Below are 14,090 nucleotides of genomic sequence, written 5' to 3' on the forward strand. Positions count from 1 at the left end.
GTTTTTTTGGCATTGATGCCTCATGACAGAGTATTGCTCTGTTTAAGTAGACTGTGATTTTGCTGTGGTCTCATAGGGGTGTTAGTGGGCTGACTGTGAAGGCTCTGAGAGACTCTGGGTTGAGGTCAGTGGGCTGACTGTGAAGGCTCTGAGAGACTCTGGGTTGAGGTCAGTGGGCTGATTGTGAACGCTCTGAGAGACTCTGGGTTGAGGTCAGTGGGCTGACTGTGAACGCTCTGAGAGACTCTGGGTTGAGGTCAGTGGGCTGACTGCGAACGCTCTGAGAGACTCTGGGTTGAGGTCAGTGGGCTGACTGCGAACGCTCTGAGAGACTCTGGGTTGAGGTCTGAGAGACTCTGGGTTAAGGTCAGTGGGCTGACTGTGAACGCTCTGAGAGACTCTGGGTTGAGGTCAGTGATAAAGTAGTACTACAGTCCTACTGCCAAAAGATGAGCTATAGGTGTACCTACCATAGGAGTCCCCTAGAAGCCTACCATTGAGTATGTACATACCCAGGATGCAACAGAGCTGCAGGAGTTGTGACCTGTTTTAGTTGGCTATGTTGTCTCCCCCCCTTCCCCACACACACACACACACACACACACACACACACACACACACACACACACACACACACACACACACACACACACACACACACACACACACACACACACACACACACAGGACTGTGCTCAGGCGTTGCCGTCAGATTTGATGAATAAACCTCCCAGAATACTTTGCTCCTGGTCAGGGCTTTACCTCACAGGAAGCTGTTCTGTCACAACGATTATTCTATCAGGATCACATTAACTCAAAACAAACACACAAACTCTCTGGGCATGGAGGCTCCTTCATGACTGTCCTTAACATGGCAGCAGGAGACAACCCACACGCATGGAGACTCCTTCATGACTGTCCTTAACAGGGCCAGCAGGAGACAAGCCTTAACATGGCAGCAGGAGACAACCCACACGCATGGAGGCTCCTTCATGACTGTCCTTAACATGGCAGCAGGAGACAACCCACACGCATGGAGGCTCCTTCATGACTGTCCTTAACAGGGCAGACAGGAGACAAGCCTTAACAGGGCAGACAGGAGACGACCCTTAACAGGGCAGACAGGAGACGACCCTTAACAGGGCAGACAGGAGACAACCCTCAACATGGCCATCCATCCACCCGCCCACCCATCCATCCATCCACCCACCCACCCACCCACCCATCCATCCAGGTACTCACCCATCCATCCACCCATCCATCCATCCATCCACCCATCCACCCAGGTACTCACCCATCCATCCATCCATCCACCCATCCATCCATCCATCCATCCAGGTACTCACCCACCCATCCATCCATCCATCCATCCATCCAGGTACTCACCCATCCATCCATCCATCCATCCATCCAGGTACTCACCCATCCATCCATCCATCCATCCATCCAGGTACTCACCCACCCATCCACCCATCCATCCATCCATCCATCCAGGTACTCACCCACCCATCCATCCATCCATCCATCCAGGTACTCACTTGTGTCCGAGGTGTTTGAGGAAGTATCCCAGGACTTTGAGAGCCTGGACTCTGATGCTCTCAGTCTTAGAGGCTAGGAGTTTACAGATCACCCTGGAACACAGTCAAGTCAGCCAGACACCAGATAGTCAGCCAGACACCATACAGTCAGACAGTCAGCCAGACACCATACAGCCAGACAGTCAGCCAGACACCATACAGCCAGACAGTCAGCCAGACACCATACAGTCAGACAGTCAGCCAGACACCATACAGTCAGCCAGACACCATACAGTCACACAGTCAGCCAGACACCATACAGTCAGACAGTCAGCCAGACAGTCAGCCAGTCACCATACAGTCAGCCAGACACCATACAGTCAGACAGTCAGCCAGACACCATACAGTCAGCCAGACACCATACAGTCAGACAGTGAGCCAGACACCATACAGTCAGACAGTGAGCCAGACACCATACAGTCAGACAGTGAGCCAGACACCATACAGTCAGACAGTCAGCCAGACACCATACAGTCAGACAGTCAGCCAGACACCATACAGTCAGACAGTCAGCCAGACACCATACAGTCAGACAGTCAGCCAGACACCAGACAGTCAGAAAGACACCATACAGTCAGACAGACACCATACAGTCAGACAGTCAGACAGACACCATACAGTCAGACAGTCAGACAGACACCATACAGTCAGCCAGACACCATACACTCAGACAGTCAGCCAGACACCATACACTCAGACAGTCAGCCAGACACCATACAGTCAGCCAGACACCATACAGTCAGACAGTCACCATACAGTCAGACAGTCAGCCAGACACCATACAGTCAGCCAGACACCATACAGTCAGACAGTCAGCCAGACACCATACAGTCAGCCAGACACCATAGAGTCAGACAGTCAGCCAGACACCATACAGCCAGACAGTCAGCCAGACACCATACAGTCAGACAGTCAGCCAGACACCATACAGTCAGCCAGACACCATACAGTCACACAGTCAGCCAGACACCATACAGTCAGACAGTCAGCCAGACAGTCAGCCAGTCACCATACAGTCAGCCAGACACCATACAGTCAGACAGTCAGCCAGACACCATACAGTCAGCCAGACACCATACAGTCAGACAGTGAGCCAGACACCATACAGTCAGACAGTGAGCCAGACACCATACAGTCAGACAGTGAGCCAGACACCATACAGTCAGACAGTCAGCCAGACACCATACAGTCAGACAGTCAGCCAGACACCATACAGTCAGACAGTCAGCCAGACAACATACAGTCAGACAGTCAGCCAGACACCAGACAGTCAGAAAGACACCATACAGTCAGACAGACACCATACAGTCAGACAGTCACACAGACACCATACAGTCAGACAGTCAGACAGACACCATACAGTCAGCCAGACACCATACACTCAGACAGTCAGCCAGACACCATACACTCAGACAGTCAGCCAGACACCATACAGTCAGCCAGACACCATACAGTCAGACAGTCACCATACAGTCAGACAGTCAGCCAGACACCATACAGTCAGCCAGACACCATACAGTCAGACAGTCAGCCAGACACCATACAGTCAGCCAGACACCATAGAGTCAGACAGTCAACCAGACACCAGACAGTCAGACAGTCAGCCAGACACCATACATATTATGTTCCTGTATCATATCCTGTATCATATCCTGTTCCTGTATCATATCCTGTTCCTGTATCATATCCTGTATCATATCCTGTTACTGTATCATATCCTGTTCCTGTATCATATCCTGTTCCTGTATCGTATCCTGTTCCTGTATCGTATCCTGTTCCTGTATCGTATCCTGTTCCTGTATCATATCCTGTTCCTGTATCCTGTATCATTTCATGTTCCTGTATCATATCCTGTTCCTGTATCCTATCCTGTATCATATCCTGTTCCTGTATCATATCATGTTCCTGTATCCTGTATAATTTCCTGTTCCTGTATCCTGTATCATATCCTGTATCATATCCGGTTCCTGTATCATATCCTGTATCCTGTATCATATCCTGTATCATTTCCTGTTCCTGTATCATATCCTGTTCCTGTATCCTGTATCATATCCTGTATCATATCCTGTTCCTGTATCATATCCTGTATCCTGTATCATATCCTGTATCATATCCTGTTCCTGTATCATATCCTGTATCATATCCTGTTCCTGTATCATATCCTGTATCCTGTATCATATCCTGTATCATATCCTGTATCATATCCTGTATCATATCCTGTATCCTGTATCATATCCTGTATCCTGTATCATATCCTGTTCCTGTATCATATCCTGTATCCTGTATCATATCCTGTTTCATATCCTGTTCCTGTATCATATCCGTATCCTGTATCATATCCTGTTCCTGTATCATATCCTGTATCCTGTATCATATCCTGTTCCTGTATCATATCCTGTATCCTGTATCATATCCTGTTCCTGTATCATATCCTGTACCATATCCTGTTCCTGTACCGTATCCTGTATCATATCCTGTATCATATCCTGTTCCTGTATCATATCCTGTATCCTGTATCATATCCTGTTCCTGTATCATATCCTGTACCATATCCTGTTCCTGTACCGTATCCTGTATCATATCCTGTATCATATCCTGTTCCTGTATCATATCCTGTTCCTGTATCATATCCTGTACCATATCCTGTTCCTGTACCGTATCCTGTATCATATCCTGTATCATATCCTGTTCCTGTATCATATCCTGTTCCTGTATCATATCCTGTTCCTGTACCATATCCTGTATCATATCCTGTATCATATCCTGTTACTGTATCATATCCTGTTCCTGTATCATATCCTGTTCGTGTATCGTATCCTGTTCCTGTACCATATCCTGTATCGTATCCTGTTCCTGTATCATATCCTGTTCCTGTATCCTGTATCATATCCTATTCCTGTATCATATCCTGTTCCTGTATCCTGTATCATTTCCTGTTCCTGTATCATATCCTGTATCATATCCTGTTCCTGTATCATATCCTGTTCCTGTATCCTGTATAATTTCCTGTTCCTGTATCATATCCTGTATAATTTCCTGTTCCTGTATCATATCCTGTATCATTTCCTGTTCCTGTATCATATCCTGTTCCTGTATCATATCCTGTTCCTGTATCCTGTATAATTTCCTGTTCCTGTATCATATCCTGTATCATTTCCTGTTCCTGTATCATATCTTGTTCCTGTATCCTGTATCATATCCTGTATCATATCCTGTTCCTGTATCCTGTTCCTGTATCATATCCTGTATCCTGTATCATATCCTGTTCCTGTATCATATCCTGTTCCTGTATCATATCCTGTTCCTGTATCATATCCTGTATCATATCCTGTTCCTGTATCCTGTTCCTGTATCATATCCTGTTCCTGTATCCTGTATCATATCCTGTATCATATCCTGTTCCTGTATCATATCCTGTTCCTGTATCCTGTATCATATCCTGTATCATATCCTGTTCCTGTATCATATCCTGTATCATATCCTGTTCCTGTATCCTGTTCCTGTATCATATCCTGTTCCTGTATCCTGTATCATATCCTGTATCATATCCTGTTCCTGTATCATATCCTGTTCCTGTATCATATCCTGTATCATATCCTGTTCCTGTATCATATCCTGTTCCTGTATCATATCCTGTATCATATCCTGTTCCTGTACCATATCCTGTATCATATCCTGTTCCTGTATCATATCCTGTTTCATATCCTGTTCCTGTATCATATCCTGTTCCTGTATCATATCCTGTTCCTGTATCATATCCTGTATCATATCCTGTATCATATCCTGTATCATATCCTGTATTCTATATCATATCCTGTATCCTGTATCATATCCTGTATCCTGTATCATATCCTGTATCCTATATCATATCCTGTATCCTGTCTCATATCCTGTTCCTGTATCCTGTATCATATCCTGTTCCTGTATCATATCCTGTTCCTGTATCATATCCTGTTCCTGTATCCTATATCATATCCTGTTCCTGTATCATATCCTGTATCATATCCTGTTCCTGTATCATATCCTGTATCATTTCCTGTATCATTTCCTGTATCCTGTATCATATCCTGTATCTGGTATCATATCCTGTATCATATCCTGTATCTGGTATCATATCCTGTCTCATTTCCTGCTCCTGTATCATATCCTGTTCCTGCTCCTGTATCATATCCTGTTTGGCTGTCCTTCTACCTGTGTGTGTGGTGTGTATATATACCGTATGCCGTTCCTCTGGTCGAAGGCTGGGATCATGGAGGCTGGGTGTTCTGACATCAGAGCCACCAACAGCTGAAGAACATCATGGATATTGTCATCCTGGAGATTATATATATATATAAGAAAGAGAGAGAGAGAGAGAGAGAGAGGGGGCGGGGGGGAGTGAGAGAGACTATTACAACACTGTATATAGACATAATATGACATTTAAATGTCTTTATTCTTTTGGAACTTTAGTGAGTGTAATGTTTACTGTTCATTTTTATTGTTTATTTCACTTTTGTTTATTATCTACTTCACTTTGGCAATGTTAACATATGTTTCCCATGACAATAAAACCCTTAGAGAGAGAGAGAGAGAGAGAGAGAGAGAGAGAGAGAGAGAGAGAGAGAGAGAGAGAGAGAGAGAGAGACAGAGAGAGAGAGAGAGAGACAGAGAGAGAAGAGAGAGAGAGAGAGAGAGACAGACAGAGAGAAGAGAGACAGACAGAGAGAGAGAGAGAGAGAGAGAGACAGAGAGAGAGAGAGAGAGAGAGACAGAGAGAGAAGAGAGAGAGAGAGAGAGACAGACAGAGAGAAGAGAGACAGACAGAGAGAGAGAGAGAGAGAGAGAGAGAGAGAGAGAGAGTAGAGTTGTGTTTACCTCATGCATGGTCAGCAAGTAGTTCAGGATGCTCTGTAGCTCATCTTCCTTCACACCCCGATCCTTGGGAATACAGAGAGACAGAGAGAAACAGAGAGACAGAAGGAGAGACAGAAGGAGAGACAGAGAGAGAGAGAGAGAAAGACAGAGAGAGAGAGAGAGAGAGAGAGACAGAGAGAGAGAGAGAGAGAAAGACAGAGACAGAGAGAGAGAGAGAGAGAGAGAAAGACAGAGACAGAGAGAGAGAGAGAGAGAGAGAGAGAGAGAGAGAGAGAGAGAGAGAGAGAGAGAGAGAGAGAGAGAAAAGACAGAGACAGAGAGAGAGAGAGAGAGAGAGAGAGAGAGAGAGAGAGAGAGAGAGAGAGAGAGAGAAAGACAGAGACAGAGAGACCGAAATTAAATGAATGATGAGAGGAAGAACTAATAGTGTAGTGGAATAGCTGTGAACCAAGTGGTTGTGAGGTCAAATCCCAGGTGAGGACATGTTAAATACTAATGACTGTATAAATGAACACGCACAATAAAAATAATTTATGTAAAATATGTTGAAAACATTGGATGTTAAAAGCACTGTTTGTGTGACCAGTAATTGTTTTTAGATAAAATGCTCAAATAGTTGAATGAACATGTGAGACACTTTTGAATTTACTGATTTTTGCCTACGTTTTCTCAACTTGGAGATATATTTATTTGATTTATTATAATATATATATATATGTATATTTTTAAATATTTATTGATTATTTATTTATTTGTTCGGGTAACACTTGGACCTAAAAGTTACTTAATAATAATTAGTTGAAACAATTCGATTCGCGACACCCTACTACGACAGACACCCTTCATTGTGGGCGTTTCTTCATTGTGGGCGTTTTCTTCAGACCCTTGTGGGCGTTTTCTTCATTGTGGGCGTTTTTCTTCATTGTGGGGTCCAGAGTGGCGCAGTGGTCTAAGACACTGCATCTCGGTGCAAGAGGCGTCACTGCCTGGTTTGAATCCAGGCTGTATCCCATCCGGCCGTCATTGTAAACAAGAACTTGTTTTCACATAAAGGTTTAATTAAAAATAAAGGCATCTCAGAGTGGAAACAATTACATTTATGAAAATGTTGTCCCAACCCCTATCACATATGTGTGTTTACTGTTTGGGTTTTTAGAAACACCCGCAGCTACAGAGGACGGAGAGAGAGACATGATTCACCTGAAACAACAATGAAAAATTCAAAAAGGGGGGGAAAGAGGGATAAAGTGAAAATGATTTTTAACAGATGAGAGGTGTTGGCAACCATATTAACCACATTAACCACTTCCTGTCAACAACACACACACACACACACACACACACACACACACACACACACACACACACACACACACACACACACACACACACACACACACACACACACACACACACACACACACACACACACACACACACTTTTTAGAGCACTGGTCCATAATACAATTCTTCACACCTCCGATTACCCAGAACCCCCCCAGGGGGCTTCAGACAAACAAACTGACAGACAGACAAGTAAACAAACCAACAGAGTGAGGAGAGTAGAAGAGAGAGGGGGAGAGAGAGGAGGAGAGAGAGGAGAGAGAGGAGGAGAGAGAGGAGGAGAGAGAGGGGGAGAGAGAGGAGGAGAGAGGGGGGAGAGAGAGGAGGAGAGGGGGAGAGAGGAGGAGAGAGAGAGGAGGAGGGGGGAGAGAGGGGAGAGAGAGGAGGAGAGAGAGGAGGAGCGAGAGGAGGAGAGGAGAGGAGAGAGAGGAGGAGAGAGGAGGAGAGAGGAGGAGAGAGAGGAGAAGAGGGAGGAGAGAGAGAGAAGGAGAGAGAGGAGAGAGAGAGGAGGAGCGAGAGGGGGAGGAGAGGAGAGGAGGAGGAGAGAGAGGAGAGAGAGAGGGGGAGAGAGAGGAGGAGAGAGAGGAGGAGAGAGAGAGGAGAGAGGGGGAGAGAGAGGGGAGAGAGAGGAGGAGAGAGAGGAGGAGAGAGAGAGGAGGAGGGGAGGAGAGGAGGAGGAGAGGAGAGGAGGAGAGAGGAGGAGAGAGAGGGGGAGAGAGAGGGGGAGAGAGAGAGGAGGAGAGAGGGAGGAGAGAGAGAGGGGAGAGAGAGGAGAAGAGGGAGGAGGAGAGAGAGGGGAGAGAGAGAGGGGGAGAGAGAGGAGGAGAGAGAGGAGGAGAGAGAGGAGGAGAGAGAGGAGGAGAGAGAGGAGGAGAGAGAGGAGGAGAGAGAGAGGAGGAGCGAGAGGGGGAGAGAGAGGAGGAGAGAGAGGAGGAGAGAGAGAGGAGAGAGAGAGGAGAGAGAGGAGGAGAAGAAGGAGGAGGAGGGAGAAGAAGGAGGAGAGAGAGAAGGAGAGAGAGGAGAGAGAGAGAGGAGGAGAGAGAGGAGAAGAGAGAGAGGAGAAGAGAGAATAGGAGAGAGTGGAGAGAAGAGAGGATTGGAGAGAGGAGGAGTGACATGAAAAAGATGATGTCTTCAACACAGAGCTTTATGGTGCCCAAGAACAGAACTGCGTATCGGAAAGGTCAATGATAACATTAAACAACGGATCAGATCCCAGCCGGAGACCCAAAACAACGGCGCCAGAGTATTCTCCAATGTCCAGTCTCTTGACAACAAGGTGGACGAAAAATCAACGGTTGCCTTCCATAGAGACATCAGAGATGGTAACATTCTATGTTTCACGGAAACATGGCTCTCTCGGGATCGGTTTAGCCACTGTGCTTCTCCAAGCATCGCGCCGACAGAGATAATCACCTCTCTGGGAAGAGGAAGGGCTGGCAATTCTACCTACCAAGAGAATTCTCGTCAATTATAGTCACAGCTGTGTACATTCCCCCTCAAACAGACACCAAGACGAAGACCCTCAAGGAACGTCTCTGGACTCTATGCAAACTGGAAACTACACTGCTCAAAAAATAAAGGGAACACTAAAATAACACATCCTAGATCTGAATGAACGAAAATATTTCTATTAAATACTTTTTTTCTTTACATAGTTGAATGTGCTGACAACAAAATCACACAAAAATTATCAATGGAAATCAAATGTATCAACCCATGGAGGTCTGGATTTGGAGTCACAATCAAAATTAAAGTGGAAAACCACACTACAGTCTGATCCAACTTCGATGTAATGTCCTTAAAACAAGTCAAAATGAGGCTCAGTAGTGTGTGTGTGGCCTCCACGTGCCTGTATGACCTCCCTACAACGCCTGGGCATGCTCCTGATGGATGCCTTAGTCCAGGTCTGGGGGGCATCCACCAACTCCTGGACAGTCTGTGGTGCAACGTGGCGTTGGTGGATGTAGCGAGACATGATGTCCAAGCTCAATTGGATTCAGGTCTGGGGGAACGGGCGGGCCAATTCAATCTGTAGCATCAATGCCTTCCTCTTGCAGGTACTGCTGACACACTCCAGCTACATGAGGTCTAGCATTGTCTTGCATTAGGAGGAACCCAGGGCCAACCGCACCAGCATATGGTCTCACAAGGGGTCTCATCTCGGTACCTAATGGCATTCAGGCTACCTCTGGCGAGCACATGGAGGGCTGTGCGGCCCCCCAAAGAAATGCCACCCCACACCATGACTGACCCACCGCCAAACCGGTCATGCTGGAGGATGTTGCAGGCAGCAGAACGTTCTCCACGGCGTGGAGTATAGACAGTGTGTGTTGGACTTTCTCTGTATAGACAGTGTGTGTTGGACGTTCTCTGTATAGACGGTGCGTGTTGGACGTTCTCTGTATAGACGTTCTCTGTATAGACGGTGTGTGTTGGACGTTCTCTGTATAGACGGTGTGTGTTGGACGTTCTCTGTATAGACGGTGTGTGTTGGACGTTCTCTGTATAGACGGTGTGTGTTGGACGTTCTCTGTATAGACGGTGTGTTGGACGTTCTCTGTATAGACGTTCTCTGTATAGACGGTGTGTGTTGGACGTTCTCTGTATAGACGGTGTGTGTTGGACGTTCTCTGTATAGACGGTGTGTGTTGGACGTTCTCTGTATAGACGGTGTGTGTTGGACGTTCTCTGTATAGACGGTGTGTGTTGGACGTTCTCTGTATAGACGGTGTGTGTTGGACGTTCTCTGTATAGACGTTCTCTGTATAGACGGTGTGTGTTGTACGTTCTCTGTATAGACGGTGTGTGTTGGACGTTCTCTGTGTAGACGGTGTGTGTTGGACGTTCTCTGTATAGACGGTGTGTGTTGGACGTTCTCTGTATAGACGTTATCTGTATAGACGGTGTGTGTTGGACGTTCTCTGTATAGACGGTGTGTGTTGGACGTTCTCTGTGTAGACGGTGTGTGTTGGACGTTCTCTGTATAGACGTTCTCTGTATAGACGGTGTGTGTTGGACGTTCTCTGTATAGACGGTGTGTGTTGGACGTTCTCTGTATAGACGGTGTGTGTTGGACGTTCTCTGTATAGACGGTGTGTGTTGGACGTTCTCTGTATAGACGGTGTGTGTTGGACGTTCTCTGTATAGACGGTGTGTGTTGGACGTTCTCTGTATAGACGTTCTCTGTATAGACGTTCTCTGTATAGACGTTCTCTGTATAGACGGTGTGTGTTGGACGTTCTCTGTATAGACGGTGTGTGTTGGACGTTCTCTGTATAGACGGTGTGTGTTGGACGTTCTCTGTATAGACGGTGTGTGTTGGACGTTCTCTGTATAGACGGTGTGTGTTGGACGTTCTCTGAGTATTAACAGACAATGTGATTAACTGCTATATATAGTTCAGTACCTTGAGTATGAGTTGTTTGAGGAACTACTGGATGAAGTAGTTATGGCGTGTTGTATGTAGTATGTAGTGTGTTGTATGTAGTATGTAGTGTGTTGTATGTAGTATGTAAAACATTCATGGTACCTTGAGTATGAGTTGTTTGAGGAACTACTGGATGAAGTAGTTATGGTGTGTTGTATGTAGTATGTTGTATGTAGTGTGTTGTATGTAGTGTGTAGTGTGTTGTTTGTAGTATGTAGGGTGTTGTATGTAGTATGTAGTGTGTAGTGTGTTGTTTGTAGTATGTAGGGTGTTGTATGTAGTATGTAGTATGTAGTGTGTTGTATGTAGTATGTAGTGTGTTGTATGTAGTATGTAGTGTGTTGTATGTAGTGTGTTGTATGTAGTATGTAGTGTGTTGTATGTAGTATGTAGTGTGTTGTATGTAGTGTGTTGTATGTAGTGTGTAGTATGCAGTATGTAAAACATTCATGTTACCTTGAGTATGAGTTGTTTGAGGAACTACTGGATGAAGTAGTTATGGCGTGGTGCATGTAGTATGTAGTGTGTTGTATGTAGTATGTAGTGTGTTGTATGTAGTATCTAAAACATTCATGTTACCTTGAGTATGAGTTGTTTGAGGAACAGCAGAATGAAGGCTCTGAGAGAGACGATCTCGTTCTGGGACGGCCTCGGTCCATCTGCACACAGACAACATTAAAACAACGTTAAAACAACGTTAAAACAACATTAAAACAACATTAAAACAACGTTAATATAACATCAACGGACTTTAAATTCATGTTAATTCAACGTTACAAAAACGGAACAACATTTTTTTTGTTAAACATTCAGTCATTAGAAACCTGTCTGTTCTAGTAACCTGTCTGTTCTAGTAACCTGTCTGTTCTAGTAACCTGTCTGTTCTAGTAACCTGTCTAGTAACCTGTCTAGTAACCTGTCTGTTCTAGTAACCTGTCTGTTCTAGTAACCTGTCTGTTCTAGTAACCTGTCTGTTCTAGTAACCTGTCTGTTCTAGTAACCTGTCTGTTCTAGTAACCTGTCTGTTCTAGTAACCTGTCTGTTCTAGTAACCTGTCTGTTCTAGTAACCTGTCTGTTCTAGTAACCTGTCTGTTCTAGTAACCTGTCTGTTCTAGTAACCTGTCTGTTCTAGTAACCTGTCTGTTCTAGTAACCTGTCTGTTCTAGTAAACCTGTCTGTTCTAGTAACCTGTCTGTTCTAGTAACCTGTCTGTTCTAGTAACCTGTCTGTTCTAGTAACCTGTCTGTTCTAGTAACCTGTCTGTTCTAGTAACCTGTCTGTTCTAGTAACCTGTCTGTTCTAGTAACCTGTCTGTTCTAGTAACCTAACCTGTCTGTTATAGTAACCTAACCTGTCTGTTATAGTAACCTAACCTGTCTGTTCTAGTAACCTGTCTGTTCTAGTAACCTGTCTGTTCTAGTAACCTGTCTGTTCTAGTAACCTGTCTGTTCTAGTAACCTGTCTGTTCTAGTAACCTGTCTGTTCTAGTAACCTGTCTGTTCTAGTAACCTGTCTGTTCTAGTAACCTGTCTGTTCTAGTAACCTGTCTGTTCTAGTAACCTGTCTGTTCTAGTAACCTGTCTGTTCTAGTAACCTGTCTGTTCTAGTAACCTGTCTGTTCTAGTAACCTGTCTGTTCTAGTAACCTGTCTGTTCTAGTAACCTGTCTGTTCTAGTAACCTGTCTGTTCTAGTAACCTGTCTGTTCTAGTAACCTGTCTGTTCTAGTAACCTGTCTGTTCTAGTAACCTGTCTGTTCTAGTAACCTGTCTGTTCTAGTAACCTGTCTGTTCTAGTAACCTGTCTGTTCTAGTAACCTGTCTGTTCTAGTAACCTGTCTGTTCTAGTAACCTGTCTGTTCTAGTAACCTGTCTGTTCTAGTAACCTGTCTGTTCTAGTAACCTGTCTGTTCTAGTAACCTGTCTGTTCTAGTAACCTGTCTGTTCTAGTAACCTGTCTGTTCTAGTAACCTGTCTGTTCTAGTAACCTGTCTGTTCTAGTAACCTGTCTGTTCTAGTAACCTGTCTGTTCTAGTAACCTGTCTGTTCTAGTAACCTGTTCTGTAACCTGTCTGTTCTAGTAACCTGTCTGTTCTAGTAACCTGTCTGTTCTAGTAACCTGTCTGTTCTAGTAACCTGTCTGTTCTAGTAACCTGTCTGTTCTAGTAACCTGTCTGTTCTAGTAACCTGTCTGTTCTAGTAACCTGTCTGTTCTAGTAACCTGTCTGTTCTAGTAACCTGTCTGTTCTAGTAACCTGTCTGTTCTAGTAACCTGTCTGTTCTAGTAACCTGTCTGTTCTAGTAACCTGTCTGTTCTAGTAACCTGTCTGTTCTAGTAACCTGTCTGTTCTAGTAACCTGTCTGTTATAGTAACCTGTCTGTTCTAGTAACCTGTCTGTTCTAGTAACCTGTCTGTTCTAGTAACCTGTCTGTTCTAGTAACCTGTCTGTTCTAGTAACCTGTCTGTTCTAGTAACCTGTCTGTTCTAGTAACCTGTCTGTTCTAGTAACCTGTCTGTTCTAGTAACCTGTCTGTTCTAGTAACCTGTCTGTTCTAGTAACCTGTCTGTTCTAGTAACCTGTCTGTTCTAGTAACCTGTCTGTTCTAGTAACCTGTCTGTTCTAGTAACCTGTCTGTTCTAGTAACCTGTCTGTTCTAGTAACCTGTCTGTTCTAGTAACCTGTCTGTTCTAGTAACCTGTCTGTTCTAGTAACCTGTCTGTTCTAGTAACCTGTCTGTTCTAGTAACCTGTCTGTTCTAGTAACCTAACCTGTCTGTTCTAGTAACCTGTCTGTTCTAGTAACCTGTCTGTTCTAGTAACCTGTCTGTTCTAGTAACCTGTCTGTTCTAGTAACCTGTCTGTTCTAGTAACCTGTCTGTTCTA

At 44.9% G+C, this 14,090-nt stretch overlaps 1 protein-coding gene across 1 annotated transcript in view; it reads right to left on the minus strand.

Moving 5' to 3' along the window:
• Positions 1-14,090, minus strand: part of LOC124025772 (neurobeachin-like) — a gene marked incomplete at both ends in the record, with an annotated part of 75,819 nt that overhangs the window by 25,602 nt on the left and 36,127 nt on the right. The window contains 4 exons of the mRNA XM_046339108.1: positions 1,539-1,631; positions 5,794-5,891; positions 6,435-6,497; positions 11,788-11,867. Of these exons, the coding sequence (XP_046195064.1) occupies positions 1,539-1,631; positions 5,794-5,891; positions 6,435-6,497; positions 11,788-11,867 (334 nt within the window). The remainder of the gene's footprint in view (positions 1-1,538; positions 1,632-5,793; positions 5,892-6,434; positions 6,498-11,787; positions 11,868-14,090) is intronic.

The sequence above is a fragment of the Oncorhynchus gorbuscha genome, unplaced genomic scaffold (genome assembly GCF_021184085.1).
Source record: "Oncorhynchus gorbuscha isolate QuinsamMale2020 ecotype Even-year unplaced genomic scaffold, OgorEven_v1.0 Un_scaffold_2442, whole genome shotgun sequence".
Taxonomy (NCBI): domain Eukaryota; kingdom Metazoa; phylum Chordata; class Actinopteri; order Salmoniformes; family Salmonidae; genus Oncorhynchus; species Oncorhynchus gorbuscha.